The sequence below is a fragment of the Moschus berezovskii genome, chromosome 11 (assembly GCF_049115385.1).
Source record: "Moschus berezovskii isolate FMDL1 chromosome 11, NW_MosBer_1.0, whole genome shotgun sequence".
NCBI classification, from domain to species: Eukaryota; Metazoa; Chordata; class Mammalia; order Artiodactyla; family Moschidae; genus Moschus; species Moschus berezovskii.
In genome coordinates, this window is record NC_142470.1 from 13,751,627 (window position 1) to 13,776,598 (window position 24,972).

At 43.8% G+C, this 24,972-nt stretch overlaps 1 protein-coding gene across 1 annotated transcript in view; it reads right to left on the bottom strand.

Moving 5' to 3' along the window:
* The window catches only part of MRRF (mitochondrial ribosome recycling factor), a 59,738-nt gene that overhangs the window by 22,335 nt on the left and 12,431 nt on the right, over positions 1-24,972 (bottom strand). The window contains exons 4-5 of the mRNA XM_055399248.2: positions 21,013-21,131; positions 14,487-14,578 (exon numbers count right to left, since the gene is read on the bottom strand). Of these exons, the coding sequence (XP_055255223.2) occupies positions 14,487-14,578; positions 21,013-21,131 (211 nt within the window). The remainder of the gene's footprint in view (positions 1-14,486; positions 14,579-21,012; positions 21,132-24,972) is intronic.

Here is a 24,972-nt window from a genome sequence, read left to right on the forward strand (position 1 = left end):
CTGTCCTTTCAGGCCCAGCTTCTGCATAGGTGTTGATGGCGCTCTGCTCAGCGCATGCTCCACTTGATTCCTGACTGCACTTTCTTTTGTGTTTCAAACGGAACATCCGTGCACACACTTGGGGTCTGAACAGTAGAAGGCACTTCTAAAGACCCACAGGCTGTGTGAAGAGAAAGGGGGCATCCTATAACTGCACGGAGGCTCACCAGGCCTGGTAGGGGAGACAAACAATGGACTGGACATCCACCAGCCGAATAAAGGAATAAGCGACCCTGGAGAGCAGCAATGAGAGCAGGCAGTGGGCACAAAACGGGCCAGAGAAGCAGCTGCAGTTGCTCAAGTGTAGCTGATGGCTGCTCCCGCCCAAGTGAGGTCACTCAGGTGGGCTCTTCTGATTTTTTTTTTCTTTCACCATCACTAAAGGTCTGTATGTGTGTGAGCTGTGTGCAAAAAGGGTATTATCGATATGTCCAAGAATACGCACGTGAGACACACTCTCCCTGGTTCAAGATCCACAGAGCAATACAGCAGCTAGAGAGAGGGGCCGCAGAGCGAGGAGGAGGGAGGAGGGTCCTGGTTAGCAGCCCGGAAAGCAAGGCGACAGTGTGGCAAAAACAGGGGCGTGGAAACAGACAGACTCATGCGAGCCATGACCCCTCTGCTTACTAATCTGTGACCCTGAGCAAATGACGTAACTTTCTGATCCCGTTTCCTCATCTGTGTTACACCCATCTCAAGATGGTGTGTCTCTGCATGCACAGAAACAATGAGATCACCACGAAAAGACGTATGGAAGGTTCTGTTGAGCCGAAAGTAAATAAACAAACAAATAAGTTGCGGCACTGCAGATGGCAGAAACTTAATCCCACTTAAGTAAACTGAGTATGTGTGTGTGAGCACCTTTTAAAATCTGGAAGGATACATATTAAACTTACCAACAAGTGACTTCAGGGAAGAATACTTGAGGAGCAACAAAAGAACTTTTTACTTTTCTGTAGCACTTGAATCTTTACAAGTGTACTATTCTTATAATTAAAGAGAGGAAAGTCATATGTCTAATAAAAGTCTAGTATTCAGAACATATAAAGATCTCCTACACCTCAACATAAAAGTACAAACAACACAATTTAAAAATGAGCATAGGACCCGAATAGACATTTTCCTAAAGATGTACAAATGGCAAACAAGCACACACAAAAACACTCATCATCACTAACATCAGGGAAATGCAAGTCAAACCCACAACAAGACATCACTTCCTACCCACGGAGACGGTGGTAATAACAATGACAACAACAAGAAGTACTGGCAAAGAGACGGAGCAGTTAGAGCCCCTCAACACTACTGAGAAGATATGGAATGTGCAGTCCCTGTGGAAAAGTTTGGCAGATCTTCAAAAAGTTAAACAGTTATCCCACGACTTCAGCAATTCCACGCATATGTTTATACCCAAGAGAACTAAGAGCATGCTCATAGCAGCATTATTTATAATAGCCAAAAAGTGGAAACAACTCAAATATTCATCAGCCTGTGAATGGAAAAATAACATGTGGCATGTCCACTCAGTGGAATATTATTTGGCAATAAAAAGAATGAAGTACTGATACATGTGACAACATGGATGGACCTTGAAAATACTATGCACGTGAATAAAGCTGGTCACAAGAGACCACATACTGTGTGAACTCATTCATATGAAATGTTCACAACAGGGAAATCTATAGAGACAGACTAGTAGTTGCCTAGAGCGATCCTTATGAGGGTGATTTGGGGTAAAGTACGTGGGGTCGCTAAGGGTCGGACATGACTGAGCAACTTCACTTTCACTTTTCACTTTCACACATTGGAGAAGGAAATGGCAACCCACTCCAGTGTTCTTGCCTGGAGAATCCCAGGGAGTGGGGAGTCTGGTGGGCTTCCGTCTATGGGGTCGCACAGAGTCAGACACGACTGAAGTGACTTAGCAGCAGCAGCAGGGGAAGGCAATGGCAAGCCACTCCACTACTCTTGCCTAGAAAATCCCATGGATGGAGGAGCCTGGTAGGCTGCAGTCCATGGGGTCGCTAAGAGTCGGACACAACTGAGCAACTTCACTTTCACACATTGGAGAAGGAAATGGCAACCCACTCCAGTGTTCTTGCCTGGAGAATCCCAGGGACGGGGGAGCCTGGTGGGCTTCCGTCTATGGGGTCACACAGAGTCGGACACGACTGAAGTGACTTAGCAGCAGCAGCAGCAGCAGGGAGTGATTGCTAGTGGGCTCAGGGTATCTTTGTGAGGTGATGAAAATGTCCTAAAATGAACGTGGTGAAGCCTGCATAACTCGGACTATACTAAAAATCTTTGTGGTACACACTCTACGTGGGTGAATTAGACTTCAATAAGGCTGTTAAAAATGCTACATGCCTACCTGGTTCTCGTCACTGAACAGTTCTTGTCTCCCAGGTGGAAAGCTCAGTGGCAGACAGCATGCTTTGTCTCCTCAGCTGGGGGACGGCAGTACTGCACCCCCCCCTCAATAACAGTTAATAGTCACCACGCACAAGAGGTCATGGGAACACTCAACAGCAGTTAACTTGACAACGACAATTTTAAAATTACATTTATTTCTCATTGAATGGATTTCTCTCCTTTCTTCACTGGTGTCAGACCTGCATCATGAGCTAAAGACTCTGCTTATCTACTCCTGCTCCTTCTCCCCTTCATCCTTCACAAGAGTTTCTCCCAATACCCCTCCAGAAAAGTAAATTTTGCTGCTACCCCATTTTACAGATGAGGAAACTGAGACTCAACGAGTTGAAATATCTAGCCTACGGTCACATAACTCATTTTACTGATTCTCTTCTTCAAGCTGTTCTGACCTTGGCTCCTCCAGGTTTCAATTCCACTCTCCCTGGATGCACAGCAGTTACCCCTATTTATGAACTCAGCCTGGGGACCCTGCCTCCCTGCCTTATGACCTTGCTCTCCCTAGAAAAACTTGGGAATTATCCATGACAGACTGTATATCAGCATAAGCTGCATTAAAAAAACACTTCAGAAAGAAAATCCAGGCTAGAACCACAACCCAGGGTTTGTAACTGTTAGCTGGTGAAACTGCCTCATCCAGTCACAAGGAGAATTCTCCTCCATGCTGTCACCTTGGAATAAAGTCTGAGGGAGGAGCCTGGCCTAGGCATAAGGTCTATCATTGCTGTCAAGGTCAGGAGGAAAAGTAGGAGCCAACTGTGAGGACTTGGGGAGCAGTTCAGCGGGCAGGGGCTGTCAAGAAGAGTCAAAGTCCCTTGGCCTTTCTAGAAACACTAAGCAAGTCTCATACCACAGGCAGGACTAGTCTTTGGATTTTCATCTTTTGGATATACCTTCCAGGAGGTCTTGTTCACCATAATTCATATTCAAAGAACAAACCAAGTGCTCATTAACAATCAAACTACAGTGTTCCTGAGCAACTTAAATTCCAAGATAATTACAACATAATGACTCAACTCCTCCCACCCCTAAAAATGGAGAAAAAGACAGGGAAAAAAAAAAAAAAAAGAACATGGGGTTGGGGGAAGGGGTTAGTGAGGAAGAGAGGGAAAGAGACTGTTAAGAACTAAAAGCACAATCAGCAAACAGAAAATATCATTGGTTTTACTACCAAATAATCAGAAAAGAATGTTTTCAATAACTCCTTAACCAGGAGAATTAGATAATAACAAATTGTATAAGAAAAGAGAATTAAAGTTTAAGACACATAGTATTCCATATAATATCCCACTACTCTTCAAAAAATCATAGAAATTATGCCCGTTTCACAGATAAGGAGGCTGAAGCTTCCAACAGTTAAAAGATTTGCCCAAGATCACTACAGTGGGCATGTTTCAGGGGCACTGTCGGCCAATGGTAGAGAGTCTCCTTTAACAGGCAGTCTTCGCTCAGCAACATCCCATCAGCCTGGCAGAAGTCCTCAGAAACGCACTGCAGTGCGTCATCTTCTACGCGATCCTCCTCTTTTCCATTCTTTACCAGTGGCAGACCTGTACCCTGTCTCTCACAGGATTCTGCCCATAAGTTTCTCGCACATATAATTCTGTCCTGGGGTCTGCTTTCAGAGGACCCAAGTAGATAAACCCAGAGAATGATAGAACAGGAACTCGAACCTAGGTCTGTCTAAACCCAAACCCCTTGTGTTTTCTTTCCTTTATACCCAGAGATTAACTGATAAATAAATCACATTGCAAAATCCAATGATTGATTCTCAGGGCTTCTCTTCCGTGATCCATCAGCAACATCCAGTGCAGCTGATGGGTCCTTCCTCTAAGACACTTCCTTTGGTTTCCAGGATCCCACCCTCTTTCGGAGCTCTCTGGCCACTTATTCTCTCTGGCTGGTTCCTCCTCACCATCCTGACCCACAAACCTTGATGTAGACTGTCCAGGGCCGTTTCCAAACCCTTCTCTTCACTATCTACATTTATTCTCTAAAATAATCTCATTTAATCTCATGGCTTCTTCTACATGTTCACGCCTCCCAGATTTCTCTTTCGAGCCTACACCCTTGTCTGAACTCTAAACTTACACGCCAAACAGCCTGCTTGATCTCTCCACCTGGATGTCTATTAGCATCGCAAATTAAACACAGGATAAAACCTGGTGTTCTCTCACACCTAGTCTGTCCTCCCACACCTGCCCTGTCTCAGTAAACGGCAACTCCATCCTTCCAGTTGCTCAGGTCAAAAACCTTGAAATCATCTTTGAGATCTTTCTTCCTAAATTTACAACCAATCTGTCAGTAAATCCTGGTAGCTTTTCCTTAAAATGTGCCCAGAATCTGACCACTTCTAACCAATCCCATTGCCATACTAGTCCAGGCACCATACCTGGATTACTACAATAGCTAGTTAATTAAAAAATTAATTCTCAAGGCCAGAATACTGGAGTGGGTAGCCTTTCCCTTCTCTAGGGGATCTTCCCAACCCTGGGACAGAACCCAGCAGAGGTTCCACAAAGGCAGAGGTTGTGTCTAGCTTGCTCACTGCTGTAACCCTCCATGTCTAGAACTAGGCCTGACACATGGTAGGTGCTCAATAAATATCTGCTGAATAAATTTATAAATATTCTAGAAGTTTCATATTTCAGCATAACAATTTTATACGATCATAAGAACAGTTAAGAGGTTACCTGGTGCCAGAGGAGGATAGGGAATGACTTGCAAAGGGGCACAGGGAATTTTCAGGATGATTGAGCTGGTCTACAGGTTGACGAAGACAGTGGTTACAGGGACACATACATTTGTCAAAATTCATTCTTATGTACACTTGAAATGGGTCCATTTTTTTGTATGAAAGATATACCTCAATATAACTGACAAAAAAAAAAATCCCCAAATTGTTTATATTCCAGACTGCCTCCACACCAAAAAGCGGTGCACAAATTCACTTTTAGATTATGCATCCTGGTTTGAGCTCTGGCAATTATGCTCCACATGGTGTGGGTTGGTATATAATTAAACTTTAAAATACTAATTGCTGCCCCTTATTACAAAAAGAAAAAGTGCTCTCAGAGGTCCACAGATGTTAAGAATAGACTTTGAAGTCAAGTAGACCCATATTTCAATCCTGCACAACTCTATCTTTATTAGCTATATGAACTTGAACAAGTTATTCAACCTCTCTTGGGCTTACTTAGCTCATGTACCAAAAAAATAGGGAATAACAGAATGACCTAAATAATGTAGTGTAAGGCCTAGAATATAGTTTGCACTCAGTTAAGTAGTCACTTTGCTTAGTATTGTTATCAACAAGCAGTGAGCCAGGAGAGCCACTGAAATATCAATGGGGTTTCCTAAGAGAGTGATGTCAAGTTTGGGTCTGCAGACCACTGGAGGGGTCACTCAGGTGTGTTGCAGATGTTTGCCTGACTCTGAAGTGTCCATGTCTCCACGAAGTTCAGCAATATGCAGCACGCTAGTGCAAATAAGCACTGTGACAGTCAAGGAGCAAAACTTAGACCAAGGTGCCCCACATTCTGTTCACATCTCCCCCAGTTCAGTTCAGTTCAGTTCAGTCGCTCAGTCGTGTCCGACTCTCCGCGACCCCATGAATCACAGCACGCCAGGCCTCCCTATCCATCACCAACTCCCGGAGTTCACTCAAACTCATGTCCACAGAGTCAGCGATGCCATCCAGCCATCTCATTCTCGGTCGTCCCCTTCTCCTCCCGCCCCCAACCTTTCCCAGCATCAGAGTCTTTTCCAGTGAGTCAACTCGTCGCATGAGGTGGCCAAAGTATTGCAGTTTCAGCTTTAGCATAAGTCCTTCCAATGAACACCCACGATCGATCTCCCTTAGAATGGACTGGTTGGATCTCCTTGCGGTACAAGGGACTCTCAAGAGTCTTCTCCAACACCACAGTTCAAAAGCATCGATTCTTCAGCGATCAGCTTTCTTCACAGTCCAACTCTCACATCCATACATGACCACGGGAAAAACCATAGCCTTGACTAGACGGACCTTGGTGGGCAAAGTAATGTCTCTGCTTTTTAATATATTACCAAGGTTGGTCATAACTTTCCTTCCAAGGAGTAAGCGTCTTTTAATTTCATGGCTGCAATCAGCATCTGCAGTGATTTTGGAGCCCAAAAAAATAAAGTCTGACACTGTTTCCACTGTTTTTCCATCTATTTCCCATGAAGTGATGGGACCAGATGCCATGATCTTTGTTTTCTGAATGTTGAGCTTCAAGCCAACCTTTTCACTCTCCTCTTTCACTTTCATCAAGAGGCCTTTGAGTTCCTCTTCACTTTCTGCCATAAGGGTAGTGTCATCTGCATATCTGAGGTTATTGATATTTCTCCCAGCAATCTTGATTCCAGCTTGTGCTTCTTCCAGCCCAGCGTTCCTCATGATGTACTCTGCATATAAGTTAAATAAGCAAGATGACAATATACAGCCTTGACGTACTCCTTTTCCTATTTGGAACAAGTCTGTTGTTCCATGTACAGTTCTGACTGTTGCTTCCTGACCTGCATACAGGTTTCTCAAGAGGCAGGTCAGGTGGTCTGGGATTCCCATCTCTTTCAGAATTTTCCACAGTTTATTGTGATCGACACAGTCAAAGGCTTTGGCATAGTCAATGAAGCAGAAATAGATGTTTTTCTGGAACTCTCTTGCTTTCTCCATGATCCAGCGGATGTTGGCAATTTGATCTCTGGTGCCTCTGCCTTTTCTAAAACCTGCTTGAACATCTGGGAGTTCACGGTTCACATATTGCTGAAGCCTGGCTTGGAGAATTTTGAGCATGACTTTACTAGTGTGTGAGATGAGTGCAACTGTACAAAAAAGATCTTCACGAGCAAGATAGTCACGATAACGTGATCACTGACCTAGAGCCAGACATCTTGGAATGTGAAGTCAAGTGGGCCTTAGAAAGCATCACTACGAACAAAGCTAGTGGTGGTGATGGAATTCCAGTTGAGCTATTTCAAATCTTGAAAGATGATGCTGTGAAAGTGCTGCACTCAATATGTGAGCAAATTTGGAAAACTCAGCAGTGGCCACAGGACTGGAAAAGGTCAGTCTTCATTCCAATCCCAAAGAAAGGCAATGCCAAAGAATGCTCAAACTATCGCACAATTGCACTCCACCAGTTACAGCCCCCCATTTACCACTTCCCACCTCTAGCGGAAGAACAGGAAGATCCTTAGAAGATCATTACAACACTGGTAGCAAAAAAGAAAACAATTTAAACAACCAAGATATTCAACAACTGGCAACTATTTAGTGCTGCAGATAACAGGCAAACACTACACAACCCTTAAAATGAGTAAGGAAGAACTCTCACCAGAGAGCAATGACACATTAAGTTAAAAAAGGAAAGTACAGAAGAGTGGGTATAATATAATCCCATGTCATCACAAGAAAAATGCAGAAGGAGATTCAGACATGTGTCTGAAGTTGCATAGAAAAAATCTGGAACGAGGTGCTAAAAGCTGTGCACTCTGCGAGGGGAGTATGGTGGAGAATGGATACATGTATATGTGCGGCTGAGTCCCCTTCACTGCTCACCTGAAACCATCACAACACTATTTTTTTTATTATTAATTATTTTTACTTGGAGGGTAATTTCCTTACAATATTGTGTTGGTTTCTGCCATACATCAAAATGAATTAGCCACAGGTACAGGTATGTCCCCTCCCTTTTGAACCTCCCTCCCACCTCCCACCCCACCTCATCCCTCTGGGTTGTCACAGCACACCGGGTTTGAGCTCCCTGCATCATACAGCAAACTCCCGCTGTATGTATCATACAGCAAACTCTATTCTACATGTGGTAATACATGTGTTTCAACACTACTCTCTCAGTTCACCCCACCCTCTCCTTCCCCCACCGTGTCCACACGGCTGTCTCCATGTCTGCATCTCCACTGCTGCCCTGCAAACAGGTTCATCAGCACATCTTTCTAGATTCCTATCACAACATTGTTAATCGGCTATACTCCAAAACAAAATGTAAAAGTGATCCCCTATGGAGAAGAGAATGGAAGTATTTTAATTTTCAATTTAATCCTACTTAAAGTAAAACCAACGCAGACACTGACAAGAAATAACAAAAGAGGAGGCCAATCCAGGAAGGAGGCAGCTTCACCGGGGAATGAGTTGACCCCAGGTACTTTAATCTCTTCGGTGAATTTATGATTCCTAACAGTTTTATTTAAAGTCAGAGATGAACTCAGTGCTCTCAAAACAAAACAGCTTCATCCTACTTTGTGTGGTTTTCTCATCAATATTTGGTAAAACAACTAGGAAGAGACTATTTGTTTGTTTGTTTGGGGGCATAAAGAAGATGTGAATGAGCTGGGGGCCTGACCAAAATAAACTCCTGCTCAACACTTTTCAGGGTCCCTGATTAAGAAATGAAAAACTGACATACCAAAACAAGCTGCTACCAGGAGGCAAGAACAGGGGAAAAGGCAGTAAGTCAGTCTTGAGTTCCATCCTGCTTCAGCCCCGAGGCAGCCCTATGACAGTGGGCACTGATTCCTGGGAGTTTCAGGTCTCCTATCAGGCAAGGGGGCATAAGAACCATCTCCTGACCTCGGAGTGGTGTTATGAGAATGCAGGGAGAAACCCTCAGGCATTCAGCACAGTATCTCCTGGCATTAAACCTGCAGTGCAGGTGGTTAATAAACAGGACCCAGAACTTGATGACATAAATAACAAAAAGAGAAGAAACTATTTCAGTGAATCTTGATTAACAGGAATGTTCAAAGAATCCATCCAGTTGACTGACTTCTCTAAATGGGAGAAGACAGGCCAGAGAAGAAAACAGAAACCATATACATTGTCAGTGGGGACGGATGTAACCCAGAGCCTGGGAGGCCCAAGGTCATCTTACTGAAGACAGCCAGGAGGAAAACCTGTACACAGTCACACACAGCTGGATTTGCAGAGGCTATGAAAAGAAAGCTTGGTGATAGGAACCACCCAGGCTCCAAGTCTGACCTGTTATTGCTTTAGGATTTATCTTCTGCCTTCTTCCCAAAAGGATCAGAGGCAGACTGTAGGAAGAGTCACGTACTCAGCAGACTCATTTAAATAAGAATATGAGAATCAGAGGAGTGTATAGAGGGTGAGGTGCCAGCTGAGATCCGTTGCAACTGAAAATAAAACTTAGCTCTGGGCATCCAGAATGAAGGCAGATAAGCAAACCGGTAGACTGTCATTAGGGAAAGAATCATAATCAACTGGGAAGGTACATTTTTATAGAATTAAACCTGAAATGTTATCACCAGAAACCGATCCTGGGAATTTATGCATTTGATTGCCTCCCACCTCCCAGACCCCTAAAATAAGCTGTAGTGTGCTGTTTTCCTCCTGCAGGTTTGCTGTGTGGCCTGGAGCCAATGCCTCACCTCTGAGTTTCTCAGGTTCCCCATCCTTTAAAGGGAGGGATGCGCCTGCCTATTTATGAAAAGGAATGAAGGAACCTCTGTGAGCATCAACTGAGTGCTTACTAAACTTCAAAAGCCTTGCATACATTATCTCACTGAAATCTCCCAATAAGTATAAAAGGCAAGCCCTATAAATACATTACAGACGAGCTCTCTGAGATTCAGAGAGGGAGAGACAGCTGACACTGTCACAAAGCTAAAAAGGAGGAGACTCAGAACTCCATTCCAGGCCTTCGTGTTACCAAGGTGCAGACTTAACGGTGAGACCCTGCACTTCTTCTGTGTATCTCAAGCACCTAACAGTTCCTGGCATATAGTAGGTACTCAGCATACTCGTTCCCTCTCTCACTCCTTCCTTTTCTCCTGAAGTAAAATTATGTATGTAAGGAAAATTGTACGTCTACTGAAATATCATTAGTATCTTATATTTACATACCTTCTTTTCCTCTAAGGCGATCACACTACTTAATTTATTTTCTCTACTAATTTCACCAAAGATCTAGCTATCATTGTGTATTATATCATTTATTTTACAAATGAGGGACTGGAAGGCAACCATCTGCTAGGGTGACGTGCCCAGAGTCACATGGAAGTCACTGCCAAAACCAAATGAAAACCTTGGTCCTCTTTACATCTAAATCAGCCTTTATCCTCTCACATGACACAACCTCCATAATAAAGAACAGATCATTCATTTTTTACCTGGAAAACTACCAAATGTATAATTCAGTAAGGGGCCCCATGACCTTACCACCTTGTCAAAGGGAAGAAAGTATATAAAAAATGAGGCTTGCAGCAGCAGACGGTTTTGGTCCGTCAACTTTCTCTTGGATTACACCCATTAACCAACATAAAATAATGCAAAATATAATGTAACAGATCCCCATGTCTTTGGAAATTCAAGTTAAACTCACTGATCTTTCAAAACTTACATACAATGCACAAGGGCAGCCATTAACTCAAGTGGGGCTGCAGAGGTGCACATGATGTCAGCAAGTTCTTTGAAAGAAGCACATGATCCACAATTGGGCCACTCTAGATGGGGGAGCCTGGTGGGCTTCCGTCTATGGGGTCAGACACGACTGAAGTGACTTAGCAGCAGCAGCAGCAGAAGGGTCGCAAAGAGTCAGACACAACTGAGCGACTGAACTGAACTGAGAAGAATCCAAGTCAGCAACGAGCATTTAGGGGCATCAATTCACAGCATCACAGCATTCTGGAGCTCCAGAAGGGACCTGGCAGACCACTGAGAACAACGCCTTCATCTTGTGCATGAAGAACCCGAGGCTTGGGGGCCGGGGCGGGGGGTGGGGCGGGCGGCCGCAAGTGGCTTTGCCAAAATTTCACAGACACGAGAGCAAGAACGAAAAAATTAAGCTGCTGACTATATCCACCCCACTTGCAAGTCATGCGTCTGATGGCCATGAGTACACCGAGCAATTTCCAGAATTACCTATACATTGAGCGTAGAACAAAGAGCCTGAAACATGGTAACAGAAAAACTCAGAATTCAAATTCTGGCCATGTGATCTTGAGCAAGTCCCTTAATTTCTCTGAATTTTAATTTTTTTCATCTATAAACTGTAGTAATAGTAAACTCCACAAGTAAGCTGCCAGTAATATAAAGAAGGCGCCCGCACAGCCCTGAGTTACACAAAGGCCAACATTAGGTCCACATACAAGCTGAACGCCCAGCACAGAGGCTGGCACCTAACACATCTGTAGAAAACTTGCTAAGCCAATCAATGAAGTAACCAAGCAAACAAGTACCGGACTTGAACTCGGGCCTATTTGCTTCTTATATAGCTCCCAATTCATATGATTTCAAAGCAGAGTGTTATTTCTGACTTACAGAGGCCATTTTCTGGCAAAAATGCAGGAAAAAAAGGTCTGCAGGAAAATTCTTGGACTCTTCAGCGTTGGTATTAATTCTTGTTGCTAGCATGGATACATCATGACGCTCCAGAACCAGCTAAACCTGAGCTTCAGCATAAGCTGTGTGACCTCAAAGACACACACATTCTCTGAGCCTGAATTTCCACACCTGGGGGAAAAAATCTACTTTACAGCGGTTGTGTGACAAATGCAGTGATCTATATAAAAGAATACAGAAAGATGTGTGGCACATGACACGTTCACATCCCACTTCCCGTCTAGTTACTGGGAAGCTTCATTCATTCATCTCACGTAGGTCCCTGCTCTGATGTCTTCCTTCTTGAACATCCCTACCTACAAATAAAACCCGTAACACTCACGATCCCCTTAGCCTGATTACTTTTCTCCATAGTCCCTACCATCCCCCGACACTACGTGTTTGCTTGTTTACTGTGCCTGCTGATGTTCAGACGCTAAGCGGTGTCAGACTTTGTGACCCCATGGACTGCAGCACACCAGGCTTCCCTGTCCTTCACCATCGCCTGGAGTTTGCTCAAAGTCATGTCCACTGAGCCAGTGATGCTATCCAACCATCTCATCCTCTGACGCCCCTTGCTCCTCCTGCCCTCAGTCTTTCCCAGCATCAGGAAATCTTTTCCAGTGAGTTGGATCTTCCCACTGAGTGGCCAAAGTATTGGAGCTTCAGCTTCAGCATCAGTCCTTCCAATGAATATTCAGGGTTGATTTCCTTTAGGATTGACTGGATGGATCTCCTTGCAGTCCAATGGACTCTCAAGAGTCTTCTCCAGAACCACAATTCAAAAGCATCCATTCTATGACGCTCAGCCAACTTTATGATCCAATTCTCATATCCGTAGAGGACTACTGGAAAAACCATAGCTTTGACTATACAGACCTTTGTTGGCAAAGTGATGTCTCTGCTTTTTAATACATTGTTCAGGTTTGCCATAGCTTTCCTTCCAAGGAGCATGTGTCTTTTAAAATCATGACTGCAGTAACCATCCACAGTGATTCTGGAGCCCAAGAAAATAAAATCTGTCACTGGTCAAACCCAGGTCTCCTGCACTGTAGGTAGATTCTTTACCATCTGAGCCATGGGTTTCTTTACTGTGCCTGCTGCTGCTGCTGCTGCTGCTCAGTCATTTCAGTCGTGTCCGACTCTGTGTGACCCCATGACGGAAGCCCACCAGGCTCCCCCGTCCCTGGGATTCTCCAGGCAAGAACACTGGAGTGGGTTGCCATTTCCTTCTCCATCCTTCTCCTCCTAAGTCACTTCAGTCGTGCCCGACTCTGTGTGACCCCATAGACTGAAGCCCACCAGGCTCCCCCATCCCTGGGATTCTCCAGGCAAGAACATACTTGACTATAAAATAAGCCCCAGGAGGATGGGGACTTTTTCTTGTTGCTGCTATTTACTGTTCTATCTCAACAAACAGGAAAGAGCTTGGCGTGTAGTTAGGGCTAAATAAATATTTGCTGAGTGACTGAATGAATTCAACACTTACTTGGGGCTTGCTGGGCTTCCCAAGTGGCGCCAGTGGTCAAGAACCCACCTGCCAAAGCAGGAGATGTAAGAGACGTGGGTTCAATCCATGGGTGAGGAAGATCCCCTGGAGTAGGGCATGGCAACCCACTCCCATATTCTTGTCTCAAGAATCCCATGGACAGAGGAGCCTGGTGGGCTATAGTCCATAGGGTCACAGAGTTGGACACAGCTGAAGCGACTTAGCACACACCTAGTCCTGGACTGTGACTACTGTAGTGGTCTCCCAACGATACTCTCTGGGTCCACTCCGTCCCCCTACATTTCATCTGTTAATCAGCAGCTAGAGAGCTCCTAAAAAGTCAACGTCAGATCACTCCTCTGCTGAAGGGCCTCCAGTGGCTTCCCACTACAATGACAGCACAGCCCACACTACTCATCAGGGCCTGTAATGCCTACAGCATGGGCCTCTCACCAATCCAACCCCCACACCACCACTGAGACACAATGGCTTTCTCTTCGTCAAATATGCTAACATCTTATTATTTTTCTTTTCTTTTTTAATTTAAAAATAAACATACACTTTATGCCTTTGAAACTCTTAAGTTCTATATGTTTACGTAACTAACAATATTCTATTCTTTCTTATACCTAAAATTCTTCAACAAGTGAGGACTAATGGGAAAATGACTCTTCCAGAAATTTGGGTTAGAGATTACAAGTGTCAAGGTCTTTTCAGGCTCAGGGCCTTCGGGCTGTCTGTTCCCTCTGCCTGGAAAGCTCTTCCCCTAGGCTGCCTTGTCCTCATCATTCAACTATCAGCAGAAATGTGACCTCCTTGTGAAGTTGTCCCTGCCACCATCACTCTCAGCAAGTCACTCTCTATTCGAACCCACTGTCCTTTCTTTTCTCACAGCACTTCATTATCTGGAATGACTTTATTTATGAGTCCTATCTTCCCAATAGGAATGTAAAATACACGAGGACAAGAACTTTGTCAGGTTTACTGCTGCATCTGAATCAATAAACTGGATCTCAAAAGATGCTGGAGCCGGCCAGGAGGAGAGATACAGGTAAAGTACGCCATCAGACTAACAGTATCATGGAGTGTTGGTTTCCTTCCAAAGATAGCTGCCCCATTACATCAAAATATGTGAATGTCAGCCAGACTTACTTGGGAATGGGCACCCGAATTAGCGTCCCCTCCACTTCTGGGTTCAGATTCATTCCACTTTCTCTTATAGCCTTGATAGCTGCAGCTGTACACTGAAAACCAGATCAAAAGGTAAACAGAATTAGTAAATAATTATTACCAGATGCAAGCCCTCTGTCGATAACTGGCAACCCATCTTGGCAGAACATGGAAACATTTAGTTCTGTTACCAGTAAGATCAGGAAGTTACATTGGTGTAGAGTGCTTTGATCAAGCTGAATAGCAAACTATGTCCACTCCTGGTACCAGTGTATTGCGGGAAGGAAAAAAAGCATAGAGGAAAAAATAAAAAGAAAACAGCTCTGCTTCTTTGAAAAGATTTCAATGGTTTGAGGCAATGCAGATCAAAACCACAATAAATCCTCAAGGGAGGGGGGCTGGTCTCTGCAAAGATTGGTGTAAAGACAGCTGAAAGATTTTATACATTAAAAATTCCAGTTGACATTTTACACTCAAAATACACCAGTGCCGACTGGAATGAGTAAATAAATTTAACTCACTCACATCTATGCTCACACCAACCTCACTTGTGTTTTGGCATGAGCAATGAATCTCCGCTGGTGTGTGTGCCAAGAAAGGAAGCGTGGAAGATCTCGGTTCAAATCCCCACTCTGCTAACCATGTGACCCTAGGCAATAAGCTTGACCTCTCTGAGCCTCCATGTAGTAACCTGAGACCCTGCAGTACTGTACCTCAGAATGGATTAAATGAGGTAACATGAGCCATGCATCTTCCTCTGTGTCTGGGTGCCTGTAAAACCCAGGCAAGGGGTGCTATTACATAAACATATTCAATAAAGATAAGAATCCACAAACCCCCAAAAGAATGATGAGCTGATGTCATCACTTAGCTGATGCATTGCTGTCTTTTTTTTTCCCTCTTTTTTTGTGCCTGTACCATGAGGCATGCGGATGTCGGATCTCAGTTCCCCTAAATAGCGATTGAACCCATGCCCCCTGCAGCGGAAGTACAAAGTCTTAACCACGGGACTGCCATCAAAGTCCCTCTTTGTTTAAAAAAAATTTATTTCATCAAAATATAGCTCTTTTATAATGTTAATTTCTGCTGTACAGCAACATGATTCCATTATACATAAAGATATTCTTTCTCACATTCTTTTCCATTATGGTTTCTTACAGAAAATGGAGTATCGTTCTCTGATGCACTGCTGTCCTGAGGTCCATCCGGGTCTCTTCTGACACAGCCTTGCTCTATATCGGGCAAGGTGGCACACTGGTACATTGACGTCCCAAACTGCCTCATCTCAACCTCAAGCAACAAAGCCACACCTGGATTGCAATCCTACCGCATAAGAGAAGGCAGTGTGGAAGAGAGAATTCCACTGGCATGACAATGTGCCATTCATGGAAACAAACTTTCAAAAGAATTTTAGGTTAGACCAGAGCCAATCCACATCGCTTGGATTCAACGGAGCCAATTCCCAGTCTTGAGTTCCTCCCTAGACTTTCTGGTTTAAATAAACGGGGTTTGTTGCACACCTACTTTATTTTTCCAGGTTGGGTTTTATTTCAAGAGCATGCCTAAAAAGCTCATCCATTTCATGGTAAAATGACCTGAATTCTACAGGGACAAAAGATGTTATCGTTAGGTCAAAAAGACAAACCAGCATTCCACAAGAAGACAAATCATGCCCTTGGGCTACAAAATTTAACTGTGCAGCCACTGCTTACAATGATAAATTCTTAAAATGTACCTCTGACCATAGACTACTGGAGCTGGAAGGGATCTCAGACATAACCAGTACAGTCCCTTCCTTACATGTGCAGGGACCTGTTGATAAAGGTCACACCCTACACAGAGACACAGTCCCTGAAAGCCAAGAGCAACAGACTGAAGACCTCGCCTATCACGCTTCTGGTTACTGGCAGTGTTAAGAGGAGGCTCAGCTCCTCAACTCTCCACCCAGTGACGTTACTTAGTCTCTATTACCTCCCAGATCCACTAGCTCAATGTATTCAGTAACTATGGCACAGGGAATTTGATTGCTTTTTTTAATAGCCAAAAAGAATTTGGAACTAGGTCTGATGTATAAAGCGCATAGCCAAGGTAAATAAAAGAGCTGGATAAAGAAATGAAATTTTCCTCTACAAGAGAACTACCAAGTTCCTTAATAAAATGAAACACAGATATCTGAAGTTAAACATAAAGGGAGGGGCCTCCCCGGCAGTCCAGCGGTTAGGATTCCACACTTCCAAAGCAGGAGGCGCAGGTTCTGTCCCTGGTCGGGGAAACTAAGATCTCACATGCCTCTCCGTGTGGCCAAAATATAAACAAATAGACTAATTAATTAATTAAAAAATAAAAATTTTTTTCAAAAAAGGGAGAATCACCATTTAGAAGGACTGACCTGATTTCAAGTCTCCTAATCTTTTTCTGAAGCTTTTCATTGAAGGAAAGACTGGTAACTTGGCTGGACCACCCTACCACCACCACTACCACCTCCACTTTCCGTTCACAGTCTGGCCCAAGTGTTGCCATATAGCCTTCCTAGGCAAGCATGGGAACACCCACTGCTGCTTCCAAGCTGGGCAGGAGCTACAGCTCAATATTTACACTTTCCCTGTCCAAGGCTCAGTGCCAAGGATGCAGTGAGTGCTCAGTAGAAGCTTGCTGAATAAGTAAATTAATATGTATATTAAAGCACTGGCTCAAACCTGTTAGAAAAACTCTTCATGTTTATACCCCCTCCCAAAAGCCTTATTTTGTACCATTTTACACCTGTTCTGTGTCCTTTCGCATGCAGAAAAAATGGGAACCAAGAGTGGTTTCATTTGCAAAAAAAACGTACTGAAAGAGGTAGTTCTTCTGAAATACTTTAAACATTTTAGTTTGATATGGAAGAATACAGAAATTCTCAGGGAATTATAGTCATTTTCCCAACATGACTTCTGACCTACTCATGGTTCAGACAAAAAGGCATGCATTTCTATCACATTTCCATCTCTTAGCCTTTACCCCTCACTGAAGAGATGCCCACCAGCGCCCAGTGCAAACAGACGCCCTCCAATGGCAACAATGACCCACTGGTTGTGGCTGCTTGGAGTACTGTGTTGAGAAAGATCACAGATCCCATGTGGTGTTAGGCAGGACCGAGTGCTGTGATCAATTAGCAATGTCTGCTATTACTGCGTGCGTGTATGCTCACTCAGTAGTGTTTGACTCTTTGGGACCCCAGGGACTACAGCCTGCCACGCTTCTGTCCATGGGATTTTTCAGGCAAGAATACTGGAGTGGGCTGCCTTTCCTCCTCCAGGGAGTCTTAAACTAATAAATCCAATTCATTCATGTCTACACTCACATCTATGTGCATGTGTATGCTACAGGACAAAAGACGATGAAATCTTTGTAGACAGGTGAACAAGTCCTTGACAATCTGGGTTCAAGTCAACAGCTCATTTGCAGAGACTCAACAAAAATACTTGTGGAATTAAGGAACAGACGGTGAAAGGAGCACAGGATTTAGAGTCAAACAGACAGACCTAAGCTCAAGTTCTGGTTCTACCACAATAGCATGAATCTGTGGAAGAATTCTACTTTTCTGAGCCTCAGTTTCCTTCTCTAGAAAACGGACCTAAGTCTAACTTTAAAGAGTAGCTGTGCTGATCACATGAAACAAAACACAAGAAAGCAATGCCCAGCAGCCCTGTAGACACTCAACCCACCTTTCTTCCTTCCACAAGAGCAATAAAGGAGCCTGCAGAATTTTTTTTTTATTTGCCTTGCTCAAATCATGCTGTGATCTGTTGTTTTTTTTTAAACTCCCTTCTTTCCCATCATTAACTCTAGCTGCAGGCAAGTTTATGGAAGGTAGTAACTTGTGTGCATCATTTATCAAGCAGGACACATGCTAAACAAATGCAATGCAGTTTTCTGTCCTCAATGCATTTAAAAAGATTATGCGTGTAAATCTGCATCGTGTCTCTACAGTATGACACAGAAACGTTCAGGTTTGAAAAGAAAGCCAGCCGCATGTGAAACAGAAAGGAAGTATATAAACATGGAGAGGATTAGCTCAGCATTTTGAAGCTATAAACCTGGGCACTCCATGGACCGCTTCTAAACCAGAGGAAGGAAATGTTTAGTTAGAGCTATTTGTTTAATATATACACCAGATGAGATAAAGGAATTCAAAAGACAATGTAACTCACACTTCCTCACTCTGTAAGGAGCCTCTCTGCTAAGGTTAACTGTAGATGCGGTTTGTTTTTTTTTCAAAACTCACAGAATTTCAACTTGGAGAAATGGCAAAGATGCCTTGCTTGGAAAATGAAGATATACTCCAATTTCCTAAGAAAAAATTAAGCTGTTAATACCTCCTCCTGCCTCCTAAGATGCACTGGTGGCCAATCAGGTGCTTCTTCTGTGAATGCTATTTGCTATTTAATAACAGAAGTGGCTGGCTCTGAAAAGCAATCTGCCTGATGAGGTCTTCAAGCTGTGTAATTAGGAGGCTGTTCCCTAAATTGGCCCGCGGTGCCTGTGGGATCAGATGAACAAGGTGGAGAGGCCTTAGTGGATCAGAGGGGCGAGAAGGGGGAAAAGCTAACAGTTCGCTTTCTGTCCATTTCTCTGCTCCTCGGGAACACCACGAATGAGTGCCTCCCTTCCATCAACCTAATGACAACCATTTACCCATTTGAGGGAAATTTACTGGGTGCATCCACGTGTCAGGCATGGTGTTTGGTGCTGGACATAATAAGCAAGGTGGATATGATTCCTACATTCCAAGCTTACAATCTAGTGAAAGGGAGATGGAAAACTAAGATGTAGATAAGTGCATAACTATTAATAAGTACAATGAAGAAAAAGAACTGTGCTGTATAAAAGTGGTTAATATAGAGGAATAATTGAGACTTTGCATAGACTAGGAAACACTTCCCTGAGAAAGTAATATGAAAGCTGTGGTCCAAAATATGGATAGTAATTAGCCAGACAAGAGTGATCCAAGCAAAGGAAACAGCATATGCAAAGGCCCTGAGGATATGAAGGGTCTGAGGCTAGTGGGCAGAGCAGTGTGCAAGGGTGACAGTCGCACAAGACTAGAGCGTCTACAGAGACAGGCAGGAGCCATTTCATATAAAGCTGTCTAGGCCACAGTCATCTTCTTAAAGATCACCTGAAGACGCTGATAAACTCAGTGCCCGGGAATGACATAATCCAATAGATATTAGTATCTTTACAAGTTCACTCTGGCTGAAGTATGGAGAACACAACAGGGGAGAAGTGAGTAATATCCCCACAAATACGGGCACATCGGCTGCAAGAGACCCCTGATTTGAAACAGTTTGTTCACAGCAAGGGCTTACTCTTGTCTCTAACCCAGTTTTGTCAAATCCAGCAGGTTCAACTTTGGTCTCTGTCTTTGGGCTAGAATTACTGAAAGAGACCGTCGGAATAGAGACTTCAGATTCCTTCACCTCACGTGAACAGATGAGGAAATGGATACCCAGAGAATGATACAACCTACATAGCCAGCTGGCAAGAGGTGGGACCACATTCCAGGTCCTCAAGGAGTTCCAGTCCAGGTCACTTCTTACTGGACCAGCAAGGAACAGCCTATTTATCTTCCTTAACCAGACTTAAAATCACAGCCTCCAGGTTGCAATGATCTAATGCAACCCACCTTCCAGCCCTGGAAACACAGTGCTCTGGGCAACATTCTGCAATGGTCAGTCGAGTCCCAAAGGAATGTGAATTCCTGGAAGGTCTGCTCCAAACAGGGCTTCCCTGGTGGCTCAGATGGTAAAGAACCCACCTGGGTTGGGAATATCCCCTGGAAGAGGGCATGGCAACTCACTCCAGTATTCTTGCCTGAAGAATCCCCGTGGACAGAGGAGCCTGGCAGGCTACTGTCCATGGGGTCACAAAGAGTCAGACACAACTGAGTGACTAAGAACAGCACAGCACAGCGCTACTCCAAATAATGCAAAAGTCATAAACTGATGACCCACGGGCCAAACATGGCCCATCAGTATATTTTGTCATTAAAACACACCAAAAAAGGGAATTAGTTATCAACATTTAGCAAAGATCTTACATAGAAATAGGGGTTACTGGCTTCTTCTGTAAATAAAAATCTTAGTATCTGGTAGTCTCTGATTACCAGGTCTACATTTCTGCCTGGGAAGGACCAGCAGCAACTGGGCAAAGGCTGCTCCCTTCAAATAGGGCACAAGCTCTACAGTTTACCCCTGCCCCTCCAATTACCCCACTGCCACTATTGTTTGTCTTAGATGGGGCCTGTGTCAGTATTCAAATTACTTGCCTGGGCTCTACAGTGTTTGGGTAAAATAGAAAAGGAATTTACAAACAGGAAGAGAGCTTTTCTTATCCTTAAATTCCCTTTGTTATGCCTTGTCTCTTGTTTCACCCCAAAGAGAAGGGAATACTTCCTCCTGACTTGCTGTAGTCTCCTGCATTACAAGGGAGACCATCAAGAGGGAGCCCTTGAGCAAGGACACCTTACCTCTGGGAAGCTGGCCATATTCACCAGTATCAGCTGTGGAGACTTCATGGCGATCTGGCTGATCTGGTTGAGAGCAAGCTTCCCATCAGCAGTCACCACAGTGATATTATCAAGGGATCCTAAAAGGAAAATTAAAGAAAGGGTCTTAGAATTCAGAGAACTTTTAGTAACCTCGCATCTAAGTCTCTATCAATTCAGATTCAACTAATGTTTAGAGAAATATCAATGACCTCAGATATGCAGATGACACCACCCTTATGGCAGAAAGCGAAGAGGAACTAAAGAGCCTCTTAATGAAGGTGAAAGAGGAGAGTGAAAAAGCTGGCTTAAAACTCAACGTTCAAAAAATGAAGATCATGGCGTCTGGTACCATCACTTCATGGCAAATAGCTGGGGAAACACTGGAAACAGTGACAGACTTCATTTTCTTGGACTCCAGACTTTTATAGAAGCAGTGGTGTCATCTGATGGAAAGAGCTTTGAAATATTGACAAAACTAGGTTGAAATTCCGTACCAGCACCAGAGTGGTCAACAATCCTGATTTGCCTGGTCCTGCATGGTTTCCCGGAGAAGGCAATGGCAAGCCACTCCAGTACTCTTGCCTAGAAAATCCCATGGATGGAGGAGCCTGGTAGGCTGCAGTCCGTGGGGTCGCTAAGGGTCGGACACAACTGAGCGACTTCACTTTCACTTTTCACTTTCCACTTTCACACACTGGAGAAGGAAATGGCAACCCACTCCAGTGTTCTTGCCTGGAGAATCCCAGGGAAGGGGGAGCCTGGTGGGCTTCTGTCTATGGGGTCACACAGAGTCGGACACAACTGAAGTGACTTAGCAGCAGCAACAGCAGCATGGTTTCCTGTGACACAAGGCTTTGAGAGCTGAAACTGGAAAGTGTTGGGTCACCCCTCCAGCTATGTCACCATTTACTAACATGAAACCCAGGCAAGTTAGTCATCTTCTCAGTACCTTGGTTTCCAACTCAGTTAAAAAATACTTTACAGGATTAAAGTGTAGACTACAACTCAATGTAAATAAGCAAATATACAATACACACAAAAAATAAACATAAAAATAGGTTCCTCTTACTAGCCCTTTTCACAACTAGTCTGTAACGTTATATCACTATATCCACTTTACACCAGAGAAAGAAACTTGGGTAAGTAAAATGAGCCAAATCACAGAGCTAACAAAAGGAAAACCCAGCAAGAGCCCAGCCCCAACTCAGGTATGCTTACTTCCAACTCTAATCAAGGCTCTTTCCCTTATCAGTGAAATTCAACTTGAGCTGCACTGTTCAGAAATCCCCAGGGTGTTTTTAAATTTAGATTCCTGGGTCCCACTCCCCAGAGATCCTGATTCTGTAGGGGCTCAGGAGCCTGTGATTTTGGGGGCGCTTGTAGTTTTCTTTCAGGATGATGACATGATTCAGACATGCAGCCAGGGTTGGAACTGTTACCTCGGACCACCTTGATTTTGGAATTTAGACTCCCTTTAGGAACAACAACAAAAAAACCCCACCAATTATTACCACTTCACAGATACCCTGGTTCTGATCTTTGTCCATATCTGAATTAGGGAAAACCTTGGGCAAAATTTTCTTGTCAAGAAGGCAAGTATATTGTTACAAGACAATAAAAGGGGCATTACTCAAACTCCCTGATTTCCTATGCAAATGAGAACTAGAAGAAAACTTTACCATTCATTTTAAGGATCACTCAAGAATGGTTCATTCTGACACACCGTGTGTGTGGCCGGGGGGGGGGGGTGGGGAGGGTGGGGGTGGGGGGGGCGGGGGGCGGGGGGGGTTGGTGGTGGTAGAGGTGTCAATCTTTTAAACAAATTGGGAGTTGTCCTAGCAAATTGTTAGGATAATTTATTTCCACACTATGGCCCAAAGATATGATCTGAAGCACAGTACTCAACTCAATTCAATGCCATCACAAGTTAGAAGGCTGTTGACACCACTGGCTTAAATCCGGAAAAGTCCATGATTCTGAAGACCAATGACCTGGGTTCAAATACCAACCCTGCCACTTCCTGAACTGTGTGACCTTGGGAAGGTCTCCTCAACCTTTTGGGCGTCTGTTTCCTGATTTCTAAATGGGGCATTAAAATCATACTTATCTCACTGGGTTGTTATGAGAGTTAAAAGAGTTTATGGAAAGCCCTTATACTGTCCTGGCATATACAAGGGCCCAATACACGCTATCATCATTATGTCTCAACTTTCCCCTATATTTTAACCAAACTAACCTACTCACAGTCTCTAATGACAGTCCGTTCTCTCTTGGCTTAGGATCCTCAGTATACATTTTTCCTTCTACTAAGGACACCCTGCTATGCTCAGATAACTTCTGCTCACTCTTGAACACTCAGTTATGACTGCATCTCATCTCAGAAATCCTGTCTGACCTCTTAGGTTGGATTACAAATCCTTTATGAGCTCCAGGATCCTACACACAAATCTGTAATAACGATGATCCATCTTTACGGAACACTTCCTAGGGCAAGACATGGCTCTGAATGCTTTCTATAATTTATTTGCTTTTATTATCACAATAAACCTGCACGACAGTTCCACCATTTTACAGATGTGGAAACTGGGGCACAGAAAATGACCTGTCCAAGGTCACAGGAGCCCTTAATGGGGCCCGGATTCAAACCTAGACCTGATCACCTCCAAAGTCAAGATCTTCACCGCTCTGCTGCGCTATGTCGTTTTGCACGTTGCTTACTTGTCTATCCCCGCACACTAGGGTCTAGGCTCTTGGAAGACGGGGACAGTGTCTTTCCTCTCTGAATCTACAGCACCTATTAAAGAGCGCAGAATAAGTGCTTAATAATGCATCGATGGATAAATAAATGTATGTATGAATGGATGAGAGGACAAGAGTGAAGCAACAAATAAACCTGTATTTTAGACGACTATTAAAAGCAATCAATTCTGTCTTCAATCTTGGAGACAGAAACTGCTGGCAGACAGAGGTGTAAGGGGAAAAGTGTCTGCTGGTTCAGATAGTATTGAAAGATGATATGGAATAATCTGGAAAAAAAAAAATAAAGTAAAATAAAATGAAGACTGGCTAAGTTCAGTCTATTTCACCCAGTCTCTTTATGGCCCCAAGTTCTACACAGAACGCTGTACAAACATAACCCTGAAGAGAAAGAAGCAAAGAGGAAATACCAGCGGGAGGCCTTTTGGAAATGGATCTTAATTCAGCCTTCCTGATTTGCCATAAGATCCTCTGCCACAGAAGTCCCAACATGGGCTTTTCACCATGCAATTGTGGTGGTTCCCATTCCCCAAATCCGTATCGACATAATGCATCAAATCCTTTTCCCTCAATCTGTCCCCAGCGAGCATCTCCCTCAGCCTCATTCCTGCCCCTCATTTTTGCAGAGGTTAACATTTAACAAATTACACTCCCAACCTCTTTCCAGGCCCATCATCTTTTTAAGTTCAACAAGAGTGGAGCTTGCTGGCCAATTTGAAGTATCACATTTCTCCCTGAGCTCCTCTCAAACTGCTCTCTGGTTTCGGCTGCAGAATGTTAACAGGCCAGAAAGCACAGGGGAGACAAAGCACTTTATCAGCTTCATACCTAAAATAATAAGCAAGTTTAAAATAAACAGTTGGGAGAGATTGAATGGCACGCTCTACAGTCAGCAAAGGCAGAAATGCCCCAGTCCAGGGTTGACAAATGATAGAATGGTCTTCTGGTTTCACACTGGATCTCATCTCGGATGTTTCTGCTGGTGTTTATAGATGGAGCTGTAGATTTTTCACTTGGTTTTCTTAAGAACAAGTTCATGAAATATTTTCTAGCTTTCTTATGAACTATCCCAACCAAGATGTGAGCAGGAGCAGCCCAAGCTTCCACAGATATTTTCCAAGGGGGTCCTGGGCTTGACTCTAGGATGATGACAATTTCCAAAAGGCCAATTTAATAGCAATT